General features: G+C 40.5%; 3 protein-coding genes across 8 annotated transcripts in view; 2 read left to right on the forward strand and 1 right to left on the reverse strand.

Moving 5' to 3' along the window:
* Positions 1-14,134, forward strand: part of Bicc (protein bicaudal C) — a 37,161-nt gene extending 23,027 nt beyond the window's left edge. For 3 of the 4 annotated variants that reach the window (XM_071714993.1, XM_071714995.1, XM_071714996.1), the window contains 10 exons: positions 2,885-3,100; positions 3,684-3,923; positions 4,249-4,467; positions 4,897-5,197; positions 5,523-5,903; positions 6,375-6,476; positions 6,573-6,823; positions 7,082-7,310; positions 7,442-7,561; positions 7,966-14,134. In XM_071714993.1, coding sequence (XP_071571094.1) covers positions 2,885-3,100; positions 3,684-3,923; positions 4,249-4,467; positions 4,897-5,197; positions 5,523-5,903; positions 6,375-6,476; positions 6,573-6,823; positions 7,082-7,310; positions 7,442-7,561; positions 7,966-8,087 — 2,181 coding nt within the window. In that variant the 3' untranslated portion in view covers positions 8,088-14,134. The remainder of the gene's footprint in view (positions 1-2,884; positions 3,101-3,683; positions 3,924-4,248; positions 4,468-4,896; positions 5,198-5,522; positions 5,904-6,374; positions 6,477-6,572; positions 6,824-7,081; positions 7,311-7,441; positions 7,562-7,965) is intronic. The other variant, XM_071714994.1, reaches the window with a different exon arrangement.
* Positions 12,840-16,285, reverse strand: Pex2 (peroxin 2). 2 transcript variants are annotated; one of them, XM_071715029.1, is made up of 2 exons: positions 15,862-16,285; positions 12,840-15,462 (listed from the first exon to the last, which is right to left on the reverse strand). In XM_071715029.1, the coding sequence occupies exon 2, from the start codon at positions 15,440-15,442 to the stop codon at positions 14,540-14,542; it is 903 nt and encodes a 300-aa protein (XP_071571130.1). In that variant the 5' UTR covers positions 15,443-15,462; positions 15,862-16,285; the 3' UTR covers positions 12,840-14,539. The 2 variants fall into 2 exon arrangements, with proteins under 2 accessions (XP_071571130.1, XP_071571129.1); XM_071715028.1 differs by having other exon boundaries at positions 15,906-16,284.
* A 128-nt stretch (positions 16,286-16,413) lies between these two features.
* Positions 16,414-21,565, forward strand: part of Bsk (mitogen-activated protein kinase dJNK) — a 151,569-nt gene continuing 146,417 nt past the window's right edge. For both annotated transcript variants that reach the window (XM_071715017.1, XM_071715018.1), the window contains exon 1: positions 16,414-17,341. The gene's annotated coding sequence lies outside the window, so the exon portion shown is untranslated. The remainder of the gene's footprint in view (positions 17,342-21,565) is intronic.

A 21,565-nucleotide genomic window follows, 5' to 3' on the forward strand; every position in this document is an offset into this window, starting at 1 on the left:
AGGAAACGACGTCGCACGCGGAACGACTCGCGCGCATGATCGAACGCAAGGACGTGTATCTATTAGTATCAGTTATCAGTTAAACGTGGCATGGACGATTACCGAATTCGATTGCGTGATATGGCAGATCGACCATATGTTCCTCTTTTTTTTAAGTATTACATCATCCGCGGGCGATAGGAATCAATAGCAGTATTGAATTTGTAACGAATCGGAGATTTTATCAATTATATAATCAATTGTATAATTTAGGCACTCACGAATATAAGGATACTGTCCTGTAAACTGTCAAAACAAAGTGCCGATTAAGGCGATAAAAAATAGACGAGATCTTTTATAGGATACGCTATCGAAAGTTTAACGTATAAATAGTAGTATTAATAGATACATATTTAAATTTGTTTATCTAATTGCGAGTAAGAGCGATATCGATTAATTCGACAACTTTTAGTCGGGTCATTAGACTTTCAGATCGACTCACCTTCAGTTTATGCTGATATCTTTTTTATCCGGTTCCGTGCATCTTTCTATTTAATTACCAGACGCGTGTCGCAAGTGAGGAAGGTCGAGGGAAGTAGAAGGTGAAGGAAGGAGACGAAAGACTACGCGGAAAGAACGTACATATTCTATTTATACGTCGCCGTTCGCGGTCACAAATTCCCAGGCGAGAAAGCGAATCGTTACGTTTAGACGAGTAGCCGAATTGCCGTGCAGAAAGAGAGAGAAAGAGAGAGAAAGAGAGAGAGAGAAGATAAAAGTCACTGCTAAGCGACATGAGAATATGAATATCTTGATTAATTAGACGATTAGCATACTCGCTTTCTTAAAAACTCGAGGAAAAGAATTCGAACAGAAGGAAATTAATTTGAGATTAAATTGTTCGTGAATCGAAAATTAATATTTGAAAATTAGGTCGAATCTTGATCGAACTTAATTTTTTCGTGATTTTTTAAAATTTACTTTCTGAAATTCTTAGAAGAGCGATTTATAGATGATTGCTAAGCCGCATCTTTCGTTCGTATTCTCGTATTGTTGCGAACATCCCTTAGCTAAATTAAGTCACGACGACGACGCAGCGAAACGTTGTTAGCCGGTTCCGTTACCGTTAAATCGCGAGACGGCAGGCGAGCCGGACTTGTCGCTTTTATGCCAGCCATACCGAGCGTACCGATCGATTCCTGTTACTTTGTCGAATGTACATTCCGACGTGCGCGCGTACATTCCAGAGACGCGAATATATACGGAGACAGAAGCGGAGTAAAGAAGGACGTGTGTGAAAGGAACACGTATATGTCGTATACCCTCGCGCCCGAGAGAAACGTGGATAAAATTCTGCGCTCGGTTTTTCTCGGGCACGAGAGAATCCGCCGTCCTTCCTCACCTCTTCCTCGCGTGATCTACTCTAGCGCAATTGCAATCGCGGCAAGTGCACGGACATTTTAAAATAGATGTCATGCTTTGCGTCAAGCATTCAAAAGTGGCGCGACAGCGACACTTGTATATATAGCGCTAATTACGAACCGCGAATGGTGCGTAAATAGCGCAAAGGTATTTATAGAGCTCAGTCGGACACGTGCGTGGATATTCAATATCTTTTCGAGCCGCGACGCCAGGATGTCGACGTCCTGAATTTCGCAATCGTAATCGCATCTGTCTGGTTTTCGAAATCATACTGAATATCTAAACTGGCGGAATAGAATGGCATGAGCGGAACCGCCATTGTGGTTCTTTCTTCTGCCATTCGATTTCAACAACGTTATCAAAATAGTCAAAACTTTAATATGAAAAATAATATTAATAGCTATCGGTATATTTGCAAAATTTTGAATTTTGTTCAGTAGAATTTAGTCAAGTATAAAAATTGCGAACTGTCGTTGAATGTATTTTAACTCTTACAAATATTTCTTTCGTTCGCAATTGTGACGATTTTACAAAGTAGTTGTTTCGAGACTTTTGGTTCGGCCTCGTTGCGAGCGAAGCGATACGTCGACGACGACGACTCATTATATGGTCAGGAAGGAATTCCTGAAGTTGCACGGTGGATCGCGCGACGTTATCGCGTGACTTTATGTAACGTTCAGCCACGCGATATCTAAAGTTGCGCGCACGAGTTGTCCCGCGGCGGATCGGCGATATGGTCCGAGAAACTCACGCACGTAAAGTCGACGATCTCGAAGTTGGTAGAAATACGGAGTGTAACGCAAACGAATGTAAATTGACGGAGAAGAGATATTACATTAGCGCGGAATGTAATGCGCGTGTAAATATGCCGGTTGAAAAAACACGTAGGAAATATTATTAGGATATACAGGAAATATTCGCATTTTCTCTTGTTAGCCGATAATTTCGTGATACGGAATTGATTTTCTATATATAAAAATTGCATCTAAATATCTGTTAATATTTTGGTAGAAACTTTTTGGTTTTTTATTAATTCTTATTAATAATATCAATGAGATCGCAATGTCAATTTTTATCAAAGTGAATTTTATCTAGATTACCTTCAATGATAATTTCAAGAGAGATCATCATCATTGATGTCATTTTTGATATTCGATAGATTATTTCAGTTGATAATATTAAATCCTGAATTAAATTTCTTTTAATGTAGAGTTAACTTTAATTGTTTATCGATATATATTTAATTAGGTATGTTTGATAGTGTTTTCTGAGATTATTAATCTTAATTTATCGCAGCACTTGGAGAAACTGCATTTCTCCAAGTAGCAAATGTCTAATTTCTCGGAGTAATGGAATCGAAGATGCTTGGAAGTTAAATTGAAATAACGAATCGAAATAGACTATAATCGGCAATAAAGATATGGAGTTGCAAATATAATATGTCGATTCGACAAACGATCAATCTTGCAAACTTGATTTTCAGCAAAGTAATAGAGTGACCATGAAGCTGGACGTTAGTTACACCGACCATTCGCACATCATCGGCAAAGGCGGCCTGACAATTAAACGAGTGATGGAGGAAACTGGCTGCCACATCCATTTCCCAGACAGCAACCGCAGCAATCACCAAGACAAGAGCAATCAGGTTTCCATCGCTGGTGAGATGGAGAGCGTCGAACGCGCCCGCGCTCGTGTCAGGGTGAGATTTCTCGCAAGATCGTGTGTCCAGGATATCCCAGAAGATGTACAATTTTGATGCTCGGTAATCACTCTACGTGAATACCGAACACGAGCGATTGAGTTATTTTGTAAAAATAAATAGTATTACTTCTCGGATATCCACGATATTTCTATTCGGTGCGCATGCGGAAATTGCATGCAAGACGTTGTTACATCTCAAAAGAAGACACAATCTTATTTCTCAATTAATTGAACACCACGTTAATTGAGAATTTCTATTTCAGGCATGGGTATCAAGAAATTAATGTTGTGTTAAATATTATGTGTTATGCGATAGAATAAAGATCTCTGATCGAGAGTAAAAAAAAGTAGTGGGCGATTTTTGGGAGATCTTATATGAAGGTGGGTCAGGAACGAACACAATGAACGAACAGCGAACGCTAACAAATAATATCTTCTGCTTACACGGTAAACGGTCTCTCTTGAATTTCCATTAGCGCGGAATTTGCATTCGCTGTTCATTCATTGTTGGCTCGCTCATATACCCACCTCAAGATGAAACTGTTCGAGAAACATCGGCTTACAATCCCTGTCTTTTTTAGAATCTGACGCCTCTGATCTTTTCCTTCGAGCTGCCTATAATGGGCGCCTCGCAGAGCATGCCAGACTGCACCTCGCCGTACGTGGTGAAGATACAAGAGAAGTACAACGTACAGGTGATGTTTCGCACAAGACCGAAGCTGCACGCTACTCTGGTGGTTGTCAAGGGATGCGAGTGGGAGGTTGCCCAAGTCAAAGAGGCGACGTATCTGCTGATCCGTTATATGTGCAAAAATTTAGCTGTGAGTAACAAGAAATTGAAAGATTCGCTTTCAAGAGAAAATTAATCTTAAAATTGGAAAAATTAAATTCGGAATTGTTTTTCAGCTTCTTCCTATGAAAATAATCTTGTTTGATCACTGTTTTGCAATTAATTTTTTCTACATGTTTCTCTTGATTCGCTCATTAAAAATATTCAGAATATATATTATATCAATTTATCGTTTTCCTAATTTTTATCAAAAAGTCGAATATGTGAAAAAAACAAATAGTACTTTTGTCATATTTTTTTGAAAATTTCTGTTCTTTATTCGGAAACTAATTTTTTTTGCACGTTTCTTTTCACAGAGTCAAATCCAAGTACAAATGTCGATGGAGATCTCACCCCAACACCATAGCATTGTGCTAGGGAAACAGAGTAGCAATCTGAAGATGATAATGCAGCGTACCGCCACGCAGATTATGTTCCCGGATGCCGGCGATCCAAATATACCCAGCCTCAAAAAAAGCAACGTCACTATTACTGGCGACATAAACAATGTTTATTTGGCCAGACAACAGTTAGTGGTAAGTTTATACATCCGGCTTTCTATAATTAATCCCAAATTTTATCTTTTCTCCTTCTAAACGTGTATTACTATTGTATATTCTTTTATTTTTTCCTCTATATAAACATTTTTACTTTTTAGAGTTATTCTTTCTCTATTTAAAATTTCTTTTTACGTTATACTTTCAATTTTAGCAATTTTAATGATTTTTATATTACATATTATAATTTTTAATTATTACACATGCCTCGTTATATATTATATAGAATAATCGGAACAGAGTCTCAAAATATATTTACTTTATGCTTGATTGCGAAATAACTGTACATATGTTACGTGTTTCCTTTTCACAATTTGGCTCTCTGTATGGTTATTTAGGATAAATGTTATTCATTTATGCTAACTACTCTACGTAACGATACTACCGTGACGATGATTGCGTGTTTAGGGCTCGTTACCACTGGTACTTATGTTCGATCTGCCGGAAGACTCTATGACCGCTTCTGTGGATACCGAAAAGATCTCCCAGCTCATGCAATCTCTGGACGTGTTTATCAACGTTCGCCACAAGCCGAAACAGAGTACGCTTTCCGTGATTATCAAGGGAATCGAGAGAAAGGCCAGTAATATTTACAAGGCACGGAAGCAGTTGTTGGGACTGGACGAGCCTATCGTTGTCGCCGATATACCGGTTACTTATCACATTCCGAATGCTGGCAATGTTTTTCAAGGCAATTCCAATAACGACGGTGAGTATAAATTCGTCGAAATAGATCGTAAGAAATGTGATATCTTCGAACAGATCGATGTGGCAATCGAACCACGTCGCGCGGCACAGATTTTTCTGTGATCTTCAATAAATTCATTAATTTTTTACAACTAAATCTTTTAATAAATTTTAATGCAATTTTTTTTTAATTTAGCGAAATTTCATTCATATTTTCGAGTTAATAATTAAAGAAGAATTTTAGACAAGACGGAATGATCAATTCCGTTATATGTTCATTTTTTCATTATAAATATGTTTTTATTTTATTCTTTAATATTAATATAAATTCTTTAATATTCAATTAGGCTCCACTAATAATCTGATCAGCGGTATACCGGAAAACTTCTCGAGCATGTTAAATGTAAACACGCAAAATTCGCCGTACTGCGTATCACCGATCTCGCATTCACCGAATTCTCTGGGATTGTCGTCACACTGGGGCCTCGCTCATCATTATATTCCGTCGATGTGTCCGTATCCCTACTCTCATTTGAATCACCTGCTGACGACGCAACACATGCTGCACAACAATATGATGGGATCTTCTCACGGGCCCCATGGATTATCGAACCACGTGATGCCTCCCGGTCTCGGAGCGTTTCACCATAACAATGTACCGACCAACTTTTCCGGTATCCACGGTCTGAACGCCAATTCGTTAATAGATAGCAAAGACGGTAGCAGTGGTGAGTGATTACCCGATTTATTCCACGCGAATTTTTTATACATTTCAATTTTGTACGAATATTTACTTAACGCTTTGATTGCCACGCCTTTTTCAATATTTTCACGACAGAAATATAAAAACTTTTGTAAGATGAAAAACGACGTATAACATTATTTGATCTAAATTTTGGAAGATGGAGCGAGAGGAAGTTGCGTATATATATATATATATATATAAATGTAGTTTAATGAAATTTAAATTTGAATTTGAAAATGTTTTGCTACACAAAAATAAATTAGGAGGTATCAAAGCGGAAAAGAATTTTGAATAACAAGATCAATTCGTGTAGGATTGGCAGTCAAATGTTAATATATATTTTAACGTTATTAGTACTTTACATTTTTCCCGATATTATTTAACGTTTTAAACGTTTTATATTATAAGAACCATCAAAACTGATTTGATTTTTATTCGACGAATTTATTTGCAGCCTATTCTTCGCTAAGCAGCGTTTCTAGCTCCCTATCTAGTCCTGCCATCAGTCCTCGTAACATCTCACCAGTCAACCCTACGGATGCTAATACTAACTTAGGTAAGTCAAACGTTTCGAGAAGCCAACGATCTAGCTATTGTGAACAATCGATTATTACTATTTACAAGTTACAAATAATTCGTTTTTTTTCCTCAGCGGATCTAACTAGCATGTTGTCCGATTTACCGGTCACCGATCGACGTGCACCTGGTTGCGAGAAGAAATCACTCGAGATGGCTGCACAGCAGAATTTCACGCCCTTCGACTATGAGCAAAAGAAACTGCTGGCTACAAAGGCGATGCAGAATAAGTCAGGCAACAACGATTTCCGTGTACCAACGTCCGCTTGGTCCGGTTATGGCCTCAGCCAAAGTATTCCGCCCATAACTACGAGTGATTTAAGCAAGGTAACTATTTCGGATTTCTTGGCTATATAAAAAGTAATTGAATCACATTAACTCCGAAATTTATGAGAGTAAAATCTATCAAGGATTTATATTGATATTCTTTGCGAGTTTATAGATTAATATCTAAAATAGATGTCTAACAGTTTCTTGAAATATTTGAAGTGAATAGTTATTTCTCTGACGATAACTATTTAATAAAATCAATAATTAATATTTATTAAAAATCGAGATATTGACGCGAGAATTTTTAAATTGCAGGAGCTGGCACATCCTTCAGACTTGTGGAAAGAACCAACCACGCCAGTGTTCAGTACCGATATGGATTTCGGTAGTATTATCTCGAGCAAGGACCGCGTTGGACAGATTGGGATGGCCTCAAATTATATGGATCACACGCCGACCTCCCATTTGAACAAAATTACATCGTCCCATCGCTACAATGATCTGGGCAGCATGTTGACTAGTATCGGCTTGGAGAAATATATACGTGAGTATAGACAAGTTACAATCTAGTAATTGCACGCCTTCTATTGAGTGCCATTGCTTTGCTTTTACTCTATTTTCTGCTTTTGCTTGAAAAAAATCGAAACGCAGCACCGCTTTCTTTTCATTCGCTAGGCCTGTTCACGTCTCACGAGGTGGACATGGCCACGTTTCCTTCCCTGACAGAGAAGGACCTATTCGAAATCGGAATTACCGCTTGGGGTGCAAGGCGCAAAATAATGCTATTAATATCTGGTACGTAAGAATTTACACGCACGGGCAGCTTACCTAACTTCGAGCAGCCTAATTAAACGGATTTTCATAATCTAACAGCAAAACAAAGATTTTGAGGAAGCTGATCTCTGCATTTTGTCAACTACACTCTACTATTACTCTACTACAGTACTGGCAAAATCTCTATATTTCTATATTTCTCTCTATATCTCTATATTTCTATAAAATTCTTTCTCTCTTGAAATCTCTGTGAAGCTATCTGATTAACCAAACCTATTTTGCATGATTTAAAATTATCTAGGTGTCACGATATAAAATTATCTAGGAGAAAAAAATTACGAACAAAGCTTTTTTGTACCGAGAACTGGATATATCCTATTTTCTTTCTATACCCTGCTAATCCCGATAACTCTTTTCTCTTTCAGAAATGAACAAACGCACTAGTCCGTTCTCTGGAAGCGCTGCGCCCGGCGCTGAACGGAAGGCATCCTCGTCGTCGGCGCCAACGTCGTCGATGGGCAAATGCAATTTGGACACCAAATGGTAAAAAGAAAAACAATCGCGTGTATGTTATTCGTTCCGAACGCAATGACGCGTTCAGTCAGCGCTCTCGAAGCCGATCTCGGAGATCCGTTGCACATCGATCGAAATTGCGGAAACAGATACGTACTTAATAATGCCGATCGGGTGCGTAATTGCGGGGGACCATTTACCCTGTTACATCGGTCATTCGGACGGAACACACACGCGGATTTACGGAAAAACCAAGAAGGCTATCTGGCTATTCAGCTTGTGAGAAACTCGACGGATGCAGTACAAATAGCCAAATAGTTTGCATGTTAATGATTTAAAATTACTTAAGTATCAGGAGAAAGTTATTTTTGTGACCGAGAACTGGCTGTATTATTTTTTCCCCTCATTTTTTTTTCGCTGTTCTCGGCGCGCGGCGCGGAAGGTGCCTTAGGATTAGTCATTATTTTCGCAGTCTTTGTTCGTTATCCAAGATGGACATTCGCGTCGTTATCGTTTCGTCCTTGTTAATAAGTTCTTCTACGTGAATCTTAGCAATATAGTCAATTCTGCGATCCAATTAAGTCTTATAAAGCAAAGCGCGTCAGTTGCGCGGCGAAAAAGAATCATGTAAAATTGTGTTTAAAACTTTCACGAAACGTCGACGCGCGCGTCCTATTCGTTACATCGTGTGGTGATTCGCTTGATGACCGGGTGATCGGTACGTGTGAGTGAATGTGCGTGTGTGTGTGCATGGAACACCGGGCATAAGTGTTTCGAGTAAAATCTAAAAAAAAATCAAAAAGGAGTTTATATCAGGTACTAGAAATTTAAAATGAAATGCGATGGGCGAGGGATGTCCCGTGTGTTCAGCGGCCTTTCGTCCTAGCAAAAAATTCACATATATTTAATTCAGACTAAGCTCGAATGCAACCGTGGTCCGCCGAAACTGTATTCTTAATTGAAACCGTCGGAATAAGCGATCGATGCTAATCATCAGAGATTCGATGTCGCGCGACGACCAAATGCGGTTTGCGGTAGGACTTTGCATGAGGTTGCGATCTCGAGTTTTACAAAGTAAGTATAAGTTGCAAAGTATTTATTAATTATTTCGCGAAAGACGCTGGACGCACGTCAAACAATGGACCGCAAGAACTTTTCGTGTAAAGCATGTGTTGAAGACAGAACGGTGTAAAACGGATTCTATAGCGCAAATATTCCATGTGTCACTCTCCGCGCAACCGTTACTTTTCGAGGAGTCAATTGAATCGGGTAACGATACTAAATTACAATTTACGACGATTGTCGTGTTAATTATAGGAAGCCTTCGTTATTAAATTAACTCTAAACTTGGCAGAGTAAAAAAAAAAACGAATTTGAAATTGTATCATAGCGAAAGATATAAAAACTATATATATATATATATATGTAAAAGCTATATATAAAAAAGTTCATAAGTTGATATTCAGATATACAAAACTATTATCTCTCTTTAATGCAATTCTTTTTTTCCTAAGATTTATTTATGACATAATAATACGAATGTGATGATTTGGACGACGTATGCAAGTATGATTTATATAGTCTACGCATTTAAAAACGATATATTGCCAAGTTTAGATTCTTCCGATTATCCTCGCACGCAGAGAGCTCCATTAGCTGCAGTCGATTTCGCAAAACGATTGTTTTATAGACATAAGATATATCTCGTTCTCGGTAATAATTTATTCGAATTTTTAAGCATTATTTTTGTTAATTTTTTTTTTGGAACAAAGGAATGAAAGCGTTAGGTAAATTAGTTCTTGAGTCACGCGCATTATTATTCAGATGTCAATGTAGCATGTTATATCGAACTAGAATCGAAGAAGAAAGTACGATTATTTTGCAGAGAAAAAAAATCGATTCTCTCGTGAAATCTTTGAATCGCGCGATCATAGACCACGATCGTCAATCTCGAGAATCGTCAGATTCCTAGAAAAGAGTAGAGATTAAAAGAGGACCGAATCGCGCGATCGAACTGATCGAACATGTGCCTAACGAAAGATTTTACTGCGAAGAGTTCTTGACTAAGTCTTTTGCGAAATCTTTTTAAGCGTAAATTATTTATGCGCTCGCGAGATAGATCGGAACATTAAGAGGAATAAGTTAATGAGAATTAAGAATATTTCGCAAATACGTGTGATATAATCTTGGACTGTCTGGTTCTGTTGTCCGTTTTCTTTTTTTTTTTTTTTTTTTTTTTCGTTCAATGGTGATAATAACGATGATCTAAAACAGAAAGCTCCCAAGATTTTCCAGGACGATCCGGTCGTCACGAGAGCTGTAGGATTAACAATTGCAGAACAAATAGATGAAGATGATATGCCGCGAAACTCGTTAGCTGTACAAAATAATCTATAGATTTTGACAATTTTACCGTTTAAGAGGATAATTCGTGAACTTAAATTTCAATATTTATAGATGTCTCGTTAGCAGTTAACTTACTTTATCAGAAAAATTCTAAAATTTTTAGTAGAGGAACGGGGGGTAGCCCCGGACATTATTGAAATTCAAGTATACCGCGTATCTATGGCCATTGTTTAAACATTCTAATATGCCCTTCTGCGTATCTCGACATATGCAGAATGTTTAAACAATGGCCATAGATACGCGGTATACTTAAATTTCAATAATGTACGGGGCTACCCCCCGTTCCCCTAACAAAATTCTAAAACAACACTTTGTTAGAAATTGTGAAACGTTGTATTTTGCTACGATCAGTAAACTCGATATTATATTTGTGACGGCATAATTTTTAAAGAATTTCATTCGTATTAAATCTCATTGATAACGACAATTGGTACGATCTTAAATTTCAGAGAAGTTTAAAAGACGCTTAGAAAAACTTTAAAGACAAGATGAATTTTTTCCATTCGAAAAAATTGAGACCTCTTTGATTAATTTCTACAGAGTTCTTTAAATTTTTATGTTGTCTGAATGCTGCATATCACCTTTATCCAATTGCGCCTGCACTTATACCGCCTTAGGGGCTGCGTTCCCTTATAAGGGGCAAAAGGTAATGGTTTTTGTGGCAGCGATGATCGTTATCCATAAAAAAAAGGGTTTTGATTGGTAAAGGGTTTTTCAAAACGATAATCGCCAAGGAAAATAAATGTAAGCATGTAAGCATGAAGTGTGCGCGACTGAACGAATATCATGTGTAATATATCCATTGTCGCTGCGGATAAAATGTACACGTACGCATAATCGTGAATCAACGAAGCAGCGCAAGCGTCCTCGAGTCTAAAAAACCATTCGTTCGAAGGTCGTTGGCATTTCGTTCCTTACACAGGGTACCTCGAAATTCGAGAATTTGAAAAGAGCAAAAGGTTGAAAAAAATTCAATTAAAAAGTTAAATTTATTCTGAAACAGAAAGTAACAGAGAGAGAAAAAGCGTTCTGATTTCGATGAATCTTTCAGGCCTCTTTTCTCGACACTTATTTGTTGTACTTGCAATTTTCGAAAATCGTGCGACTACAGAATTCGAGATGAAAACACCCTGTGTATTATACGGTGAGATCGTCCTTTTGCCAACCAATAATCGACGGTTTCTCTGCCTAGTCCTAAGAAGAAATCTGTCAATGTTCCTACGTGAATACGCACTGATCCCGTGCAAAGTTTAGTGTATACGGGTAAAATATAGGTATAGTCGCGGAAATTAGCGTTAAAAAAAAGAGGGAAATGCGCGTGCGAGGAGAAGAACAACGACGACGACGACGACGACAAACAAAGAGTTTCTAGTTAGCGTTCTCGAGCGTTTCGGTTAACGAGAATCGATTTACATCGGGAAGAGAGAAGATACACCTACAAACTGTAAAACCAGTTTTCTTCACTACCACTTTTCTCTAGTCCCTACTCACTTGACATTTTTTGCATCCAGCAAATAACATGACATACTTCTCTCTCTCTCGAAAAAAGAAAGAAAAGCAAAACGAGGATGAGATCAGCCTAGAGTCAGCTGATATAGTCAATTGCGCTCGAACTCGCGCTTAAGAAACTTTTATACGCGACTTGGATTCCGTTGCGTTTACGAGAATGCGCTGTAAATCTTCGAAGTTGCATATCGCAAGCATATTTTTTTTCACTGTGTCTTTGCGTCGAAAACGAATCATTAATATTGTTTCATTATAGCAAACTGTGGACTCGCTCTTTCCTACCTAACTCTTTAGATTTAAATGAATCGTTCGGAGTTAAAGCGGATTAAGCTTATAATTTGTGTGATTGACTTCAAATATGGCTCAGTATTTGAGAATCTTACTCAAATTATGGATTAATCCGTTTTCGCTCCCAATTTAGTGACTTTCATTTTCTTGGTTTTTAAATTTCCATGAAAAATGATTTATGGACTTGAAAAAGGAAAAAAATAATAGACCTTCTCTGAGAATCTCGGGAAGATTTAAAGTCCACAGGCCGTATCGTTGTGCAACGATTTTTCCACGTCTTAACGATAGATTTGCGATTACTTATAAAGTTCGAAGGTATTCTTCGATCAGAGAGAGGGTTCAGCGATCTAATCACACTTTCTAAAAATTGCAGAAAATTAATCTCAAAGTTGCGGAAATCAAAATTTAAGCTAAATCTGATTTAATTCCAATTTATATTTCAAATAATATTTGAAATTAAGTCAATTAATCCAATTTGTTGGAATTAAATCTAGTTTTATTCCAACTCATTGTAATATCGATTGATTGAGTTTCCTCAACTTTATTAATTTTCTCAAATCTTTAAAAAGGCGAGATATGCACCGTATTGCATTGAATCTTTTAATTTTATACATAGTACATCACACCTTATCTTGCCTGAATGACAAGCTCGAAAAATTGTGAAACGCAAGCGATTCGGGAAATATGTCGATCTCGTCCGAGACGTAATATGTAATATCGGTTTAATTCAGCAGCTATAATGGCACTAGGCGCAAACCGTTTCCACGTATCAATAAGTATAAATGCCTCGCACTATTGTGTTCTCTCTTTCATACTCAAAATATCAGGAAATTGTGTTTTTCGCTTACCTATTGTTAGCGAGACCAACAGTAAAATCGCAAGCTTCTCGGTACAGAAGGGACACTCTCTTAGGATAGTGTATCCTAAGAAAGTGATGCCCTTCGTATCGATCTCTTTAGTATCGTCGCTAAAGTGCCGGTAAAGAATGCGGAGAGAATAATCAAGGAGTTCGCCCGAGAAAAGAATGTACAAACGACAAATAGCGGCAACTTTGAGAAAAGTAAGACACTTCCAAGTTTCAATTAATTTTAAAAAGGATATGCGCGCGCGATACACACGCAATTCGGGAAAGGAATGCAAAAAATAGAATTGTGTAATTTAAATGCATCGTGCTTCCCGTGCGTCTTATTATTTTTTTGCGGGCGAACTCCGTTTCCGTTCGCGATTAGTAAGATTAATGTTAGAGCGGAGCGCAAGTGTAAAACGCGGATATCTCAGGAAGTAAATAACAGCCCGATATTTTGAGAAGGGATTTCTCACAGGACAAGATGAAAGAAACCGCGCTATACTCGTACTATAAATCCATACATTCCAGGGAAAGATGATAAAAGAGTTCGGAGTCAAATGAAATTTGTAGTGTCGTAGGAGAGGCGGATGGAAAGTGTTAATTTATGTGTATGTGTTTCGCGTTTTTTTTCCCCCTTTCTGTGCTATAGTGTTTATAATGTTGTTTCTCGTGTAATAAATCCGGGGACGTGCCCGCCCATCCAGCGCAGGTGCAGCAACTGAATGATAAATTAATCGAGATGAATGTGTGTCATTATTGCATGTGTTAACAATCGATCCATCAACCTGCGCGGCGGCAGATGAAGCGTTTTATAATATACAGCGCAGCATAATATTTTTATGATATAATTTAATCTAATTTTGATATAAGAGCCAAGAGAGTATATATTGATCCATTATTGTTTGTTTCGGAAAAAAAGTAGAAAAAAAAAACGAGAGTGTCGAAGTCGCCCGAAATCGGGATTTGTTGTATTGAAATGAAGAATAAAGAAGATTTTGTATATTGCTATTTTTAATAAAAACAAAATATTAATATCACACGCATACACCCCTCCGTCGTGTCCCGCGATAAATCGATGCGGCGATCTCAGAGAGGCGAATCTCTTTCCATTCATATTTTTATTTGTTTCTAGAAGATTTAATTAACGCCGATATAATAACAAAATTAGTTTTGTACTTATATTTGTCGCGTTTGCGACAAATCACCGTTTCTTTTCTATATTTTATTTTTTATTACTTTGGTCGTTGAGGTGAATCCTTTCTAACGGAATTAACACGTTATCACACATTGCGGTAACATATCAATCATTTTCACTTGTAAAGATAGTATTTGACGAGGTCTATAAAGCGAAAGTTGGCACCGTGACTCGTTCATCACAATCACGTCACTTCGAGTCACCATTGTCTCTGATAAAACTGAAAATATACGTACGTTCGCGATTATCCATCGTCCACTTTCTCGAAGCTATCGTCCGACTCCTCGCCGTCGCTCCGAGGTGCGCTCGCGACCGTGTATCTTTTCATATCCTCGGCACGGAGCTCCGCGTCGCAGGTGGGACAATGGAACGCGCTCATCGCGGTGAAGTGCGCCTGTAGGCAGTAGTAGCAGAACAAGTGCTCGCAGCCGGCGTGCGACGGCAGAATCGGGTCCTCGTAGCAGTAGGCGCACTTGGTCGTGGCGTTCATCACCGGGAACAGGCCGCTCGAGGGTTCCGGCCGCCGCCACAGCCTCATCGCCGCGTGCTTCAGATAGTGGAAGTTTATCATGGGTATGCCGATCGTGAAGAGTTCCATCAGACCGTGCCAGAGCAATTCCCTCGTCATATACGAGTAACCGATGATCCTAGGTCGGTGAGTCGTTATCGACCGACTGGACAGACCGAGCAGAAACTCTATCACGCGCGGTTGCACGCCCCGATGGAGGAAGAACAGCAGATTAACGAGCTCGAGGAGATTGATCGCGCTCGTCGTCCAGTCGACGAGCGACTTTAGCACTTGGGCGAACGCGCCACGTTCGGATAGGTTCTCGTGAGCTAATTTGTCTTTCAGATACTGAGGAAGAACGTTTAGAATCAAGTAGAGCACGGCCTTTCGGTGACTGATGTTGGCGTAGTGCAGATTGAGGAGCCGCTGGCCGAATGTGGAGGAGCCACGTTGCAGCGAGAATTTCCAGATGAAGAATTTCAGGACGGCGTCCACTTCCGCTTGCCATTTGTCGATCTTGCCGGGCGCGCCGTACCTGGCGATCTCTCTGGCTTGATTTCGCAATACCTTGTAGATCTCCGTGTCCAATTGAGCGGCGTCGATTTGATTTATTCGAGAGACGTAAGGTGACGGTGTCATGATGATCGATTAGGGGAGCTCTGAAAGAATTTTGTTTTTACGCGATAACGTGACGCAACGTAGAAAAACGTTTCATTAATTACATAATATGATAATTACAAAAAAGTTTCTTGAATTAATAAATATATCACGAAAATACATTCTTTTTCGAGTAAAGAGAATTCCAGATGTCTTTCGATCAATTTAGAGACTCCACTTTTGTTTAACAAAATTTACAAGGCGTCAATTTTCTAAATATCGCGTAGACTTTAATGGAATTTGACAATATTTAATTAACGTTAAACATTGAAGACTTTCGTTTCGATGTTGGTTACTGAAGAAAAAATAGATTGCGCAAAATCGCGCCGACTGAAAAATCGCGCGGCGGCCTTGGAATACGCGCACGCCGCGATCTGCCGTTCAAAGTTCACCCAAGTTACCTCGTCATTCTCGGAATTCAATTTCCGCTTATCATTTCCCGTACCTAGTCGTGTAAGCGGCGTCTAATCTTTCCTCTCTAGCGTCGACAAGAGGCCAAATATACGTATGACCGTTGGAAAGGCGCGGCGATGCCGGGCGAAAGGTTCACTTTCGAATCGACTCCCTCGAAGCGAATGAAGTTAGCCACGGTCGAGCGATCGCGCGAAAATGCGTCCGTTCAAACCGCGCCAGATGCTCGACAGGCTATCGTTCACGGACGAGGGCGATCAAACGAGACTTTCGGTCGATAATTCGCGTGCGCGTCCGCGAAGAGGTTAGAGTGACACCGTCACACCGAACAATCGATCGCTCCGAATATCCACGTACTCCACGTCCGCGGGTCCGTGTCGCATCGTACGCGTCGCCGGAATGACTCGCGCCGCGCGCGAGGCCGCCGAGAGCGGCCGAACATGCGCGACCGGCGGCTGGCGGCGGCAGGGGCGGCCGCTCGGCCAATGAGAGCGCGCGGCGCTCGCGGGCGCATTCGGGCCGACTCGGCGCGGCTCGGCCGGGACTTCGTCTCAGTTCGGGTTCGTTTCTCGTCGCCGCTGCGCACGGAGTGCGTCCGCTCGGTCCGCTGCCACGCGGCTGGCACACTGTACGCTCTCTCTCTCTCTCTCTCTCTCTCTCTCTCTCTCTCTCTCTCTCTCTCTCTCTCTCTCTCTCTCTCTCACACTCTCCCTCGCGATTGCTCCGGGGCGCTAACGTTTTTCGAGGTTAGACGCCGCACACGGACACGGCTCTCCGGCCGGTAGCGAGAGCGATCGACTTGACTCGCCGCCGTCGCGTTCGCCATCGTCGCGCGTGGTTTCGCGCTCGTGGTGGTTCGCGTACGTGTTTCGTGTTCGCGCGTCATTCGCGCGTACGTCGTGCGGGCTCCATCCGCTCCATGTTGCCGCCGGTGGTATGACGTCATCGAGTGTCGGTGGTGCCGCGCGTGTGTACCCGTCGTCGTCGTCGTCGTCGTCGTCGTCGTCGTCGTTCCTCTCGCCCGTCGCCGTTGTCGCGCGCCCGCGCCGCCTGCAGCCCCGTCGCACGTCATGCTGCTCTCGTGATAAAGTTTGACGTTTCTTCCTCCCTTTTCTCTCTCTCTCTCTCTCTTTCTCTCGTTCTCTCTCCTTCGCCTCTTCTTATCTCGCGAAACGCGGAGTGTGCAGCCGCCGTCGGAGTACTCGGAGTCGCTGGTCGAATCGCATTCGCATCATTCGCATCGGCGGGCTGCCACGGCGCGATCCGCCGCGACGTGTGTACGTGTGTATGTGACCTCGCCGCTTCTCCCCCGCACGTTCTCCCTCTCTCTCGCTCTCCGTGATCGCCGTCACTCCTGCGCCGCTATCTCCGTTCTCCACGGACGGACGCAGACGGGGACGCCCCGCATCGGGAGCCGCCAGCAGCCACACCAGTCATCCGCGGAACGTCCGCACGGCTCCGGCGAACCAGGTGAGTGCCAGAAATTACATAATATCGTCTCCGCGCGACGTCGAAACGGCGGTCCGCCGCCCGGTCCCGCTCATCCCGCCAGCGCGCACGTAAAATCGATCCGCTATCGAGTGACAGATTAACCTCCAATTCGGCCAGGCGAGGAGAGCACCGGGGACTCGCCGGCTCGTCGTCGTCGTCGTCGTCGTCGTCGTCGTCGTCGTCGTCGTCGTCGTCCCGCGTGCTTCTTATCACGTACACGCGAGTGCTCTGCTTCTTTCTTTTTAATGGAAACGATCTTTTTCCTCACGGGGGAGCTCGTTCTCCATCCTGCTCCGAAACAGCCTCGCCGGGCAGCGAGCGGAGCTCTCGGAGCGACGACTGCACGAGAGGAGGATTGCGAGCTCGGATTGTGCGTTGCTGTGATAATCAAATTAAAGGGAAAGCCCGACGATAACGTGCCCGGAGGCGTGTGCGAGCGTGTCATTTTGAAACGCATGGCCGCGGGGGATCCGCGTTACTCTCCGCCTCCGGCCCGTTCTCGCCTGCTCGACGTTGACGTCCTCGTCGTCGCGATCATTACGTCGTGATATTTACGAAAGAATCCGGACTGTGAACCTTGAAATGTTAGCGCGCGATCATTATCCGACATTATTTCATCGCTACCGTTTAATTATCGTCATCGTTGTTATTACCATTGATGGCTATTATCGCTCTGTTACGACATTGTTACCTGACTCCGGAGAATTATTCTCGTCGTCGTGATTATAGTTGTTACGCTGCGTTTGCCGTCACTGTTTTAAACCGTCGCGTCAATTAAAAAGGGAAATCTCGCGAGCTCTCATATCTTTACTGTTTATCGTTGCATATTAAAGCGAGAGGGAAATCTTGGAATTATCCTAGGGTAAACATTTTTTAATGTTTACCCTTTAAAGAGCCCGATGCGGATTAAAGTTTCACATGTAGACCGGATTCCAGGTGTTAAAGGGAAACTGCAGTGTAATCGCATTTAAAGCGCCAGCACATGGCTGCGAAGCATATATTATACGTACATATTTCGAGATACGTTATCTTTCTCGTAGATTGTTTTGTGTCTGCCTTGTATGTATAGAATTAATAGACTTTGACCAAAAGGAAGTAATGTCAATCGTGTAAAAATAAACCACGTAAAGTTCATAAAACTCGCGATTACACTGCAAATCCAAGTGTGTTATTTTTTAGCTGAAGCTCTTCTTATATACATTTCTTGCCGTTTTAAATCACGTTATTTAATAAACGCTTGAACGTATTAACTTTTAATTTAATATGATTCAAACGTGTTAAATGACGTAATTTAACACATAAAGAAACATGTAAAAAGAGCTTCAGTCTAATGAGTTATTTTTAGACTTTTATGCGTGTAAAAATAACACACTTGGACTTGCAGTCTAATGAGATAAGTTTTACACCACTCATTATTCCCTTTCTTACAAGTTCAAGGCAAATTAATTATGATTTAATTAATAAGTGATAACGGAGTCGTTAATTTCACTAAGTCAATTACTGAACAAATTATCGTCTTTTATTTAGTATAGAGGATGACCTAATTTTCTCCCAAAGGAAGCCTTTACGCGTTTCTTGATAAACTTGATTCTCGCGCGACTTTTCCTGACTGAAACATTTATCACACATTATCTTCGACTTTTAACATCGAATAAATCCTTTTATGTCTATTTCTGTCAATGTAGATTAATTTTAATCGCGGTTTAACTTACTTTTCATCTTTTTCTAGTTCTTAAAATTAGAGAAAGATTAAAAGGTAAGTTAAACCAAAAGATCAAAGTTAATCGCATTGATAGAAACGGATATTATAGCTGCGATATTACTGAACGCGAGTTTATAGTTCACAATCATAAGTAATTACTTGTCGAACGACACTTTTTTTTCACATTTAACAATTTTTTTGAAACTACAAAACGACAGTCTCGCCATATCATTCAACACTGTATGCTATATTGCTTGATTAGATTAATTCAGATGAAGAAACAGAGAGTAAAGGTTTTTTTTTATCGAAGCCTACCCGTGACCAAAGTTTTGTTTATCAGCCGAATTCGCGCTCCCTCTCTTCTCTGCCGTAGGGCTCATGTTATATCGGCAGCGTGTTGCTTTGACAGCAGATCGACAGACGTAAACAGAGCGTGTATACGTGATTTGCATATCTATTCCGCGCATCTCTCTCTTCCCTCCCCCTCTCTCTTTGCCTCTCCTCTCTGTCTCTCTCGCGGTTTGCCGCTTATATCGCTCTTGGCTCTGACCTTAATTTACGGCCCGTGGAAGCAAGCCGCCGAAGTAGAAGACTTATTCGCGCGAACGAGCGAGCTTTTCGGCGTGGCTCGCGCACCTGGCGACGTTATTTATCGACGCGCCTAAATCCGTCGCGGCGCGACGACGACGACGACGTACGTTGACGTGCGCCACGTTTTACATCGTACTCAGTCCCTATTATCGCCGAGGTAAGGCTCGACGGCTCGTCGATATCACCGATAAATCGGACCCGCCTGTTACACACTCCTCGCATTAGCCGCGCGCACGTGGTGTTATTCGGGGGATCTATTTACGTTGGCTATCGAGAATTGTTGCCGCCTTTTGTTACGTGCTTCACATGACGAGATTTCACCGTTACCGAAATCGGATCTCCCTTTGAGACTCATCTCGTACGAAATAATTTTGTATGTGATGCATCGGACGTCCTTTTTTGTACTGCTGCTGTATAAAGTTTTGATAGGATAAAATATCGACTGTAGAAATATTCTTACAATTAGCAAGAATTTTGTAAGATTCGCATAATACGAGGGAAAAGATAATGAGGATTGAAGTGTATTTGCGGATTGAGTCTTTGGAGAGTAAATATACAATAGTTGAAAAGCATATCTTTTCTTGGTCACACAAATGGAATCTATTTTAATGGAAATTTGTGATTTGTGACATGTAACTATTTTAGTTTTTAGATATGTAATTAAAAAAATTCTATTATATTAAGTTTAATTATTCATTTTGCTACGCATGCAAAAATAAGGAACTTGAAGAAAATTTTTGTTCATTTCCTGCGTAGTCTGCGATCTGTGCGAGGAAAAACCTGCAATGTCGCATGGATGCCACGCGGAGGAATTGTAGAATAATTTTATGGACGGTACACAGCTTTGTTTTATTTGACGAGAAGGAATAATTCATTCGATTGCATATCCAAGCGAAGTGCAGTATCGATCTATCATGCGCGACTGTCGCGCGAGGGAGCAATCATTCATAGAAAAAAATTAATAAAGTATACAAGCGATTGAAACTTCCGTTTCAATCGTTCCGATATGCCTGAAATATGACGCGTTAATTACTCCGACTTGTACAACCGGATGAAATTTAATCACAGAGAACGAAAGCGTTATACCAATTCTTCTTTGCCTTTGACATCTAAATGGTCTCACTTGTCGATCCGATAGAAGTTTTTCGTAAAATTTTGATAAGAGAAAGATTGGGTCCGAAAGATTTAATAGCTTTAAGATTTAAGAGGTTATTTTCAAGGATATATGTATATATCCTTGAATATATATGTGATGTCTATATAGAACGTATCTATATCGTATATATCTTTTTAACCATAAACGTTGCCAGCTGAGCTGAAGAGAATAGAATCGATTTCAATCAATGGGCTCATTGATTAATTTTATGAAAATTAAGTAATTTAAATAGATTTAAATAGATTTATAAGATTTAAGGGGTTATTTTCAATGATATATGTGTCTTTAAAAATAACCCCTTGCATGTATATTCGTTGTCTATAACGTATTTCTATATCGTTTATATATCTTTTTAATCATAAATGTTGCCAGCTGAGCTGAATAGAATAGAAACGATTTCAATCAATGGGCTCATTGATCAATTTTATGAAAATTCTGTAATTTAAATGAATATATTTGAAATAATAATACCTATAATATATCTCACAAAGTTTGAATAAAATTAATTTTCATTTATACGTGTCACTTGATAATTCAGCAATGAAAAAGGTGAATTCATTGTAAACAGTCAATTTGGAGAAAGAATGCAGGGAATTTCCATTATGTGATATCGGCAGACCTGCGTGGGAGGTCTATATGTGCGATATCATTTTATTAAAATTATATTCAGCGATAATACACGCGCGCGTGTCGTTCTTGGCTGCGAAACAACGGATGTCCAGCAGCAATCGGACAATCGCTGGCTAGACTGGTT

The sequence above is a fragment of the Temnothorax nylanderi genome, unplaced genomic scaffold, assembly GCF_030848795.1.
Source record: "Temnothorax nylanderi isolate EJ_2023f unplaced genomic scaffold, tnyl_v1.0 TNYL_tig0152_pilon, whole genome shotgun sequence".
Classification (NCBI taxonomy): domain Eukaryota; kingdom Metazoa; phylum Arthropoda; class Insecta; order Hymenoptera; family Formicidae; genus Temnothorax; species Temnothorax nylanderi.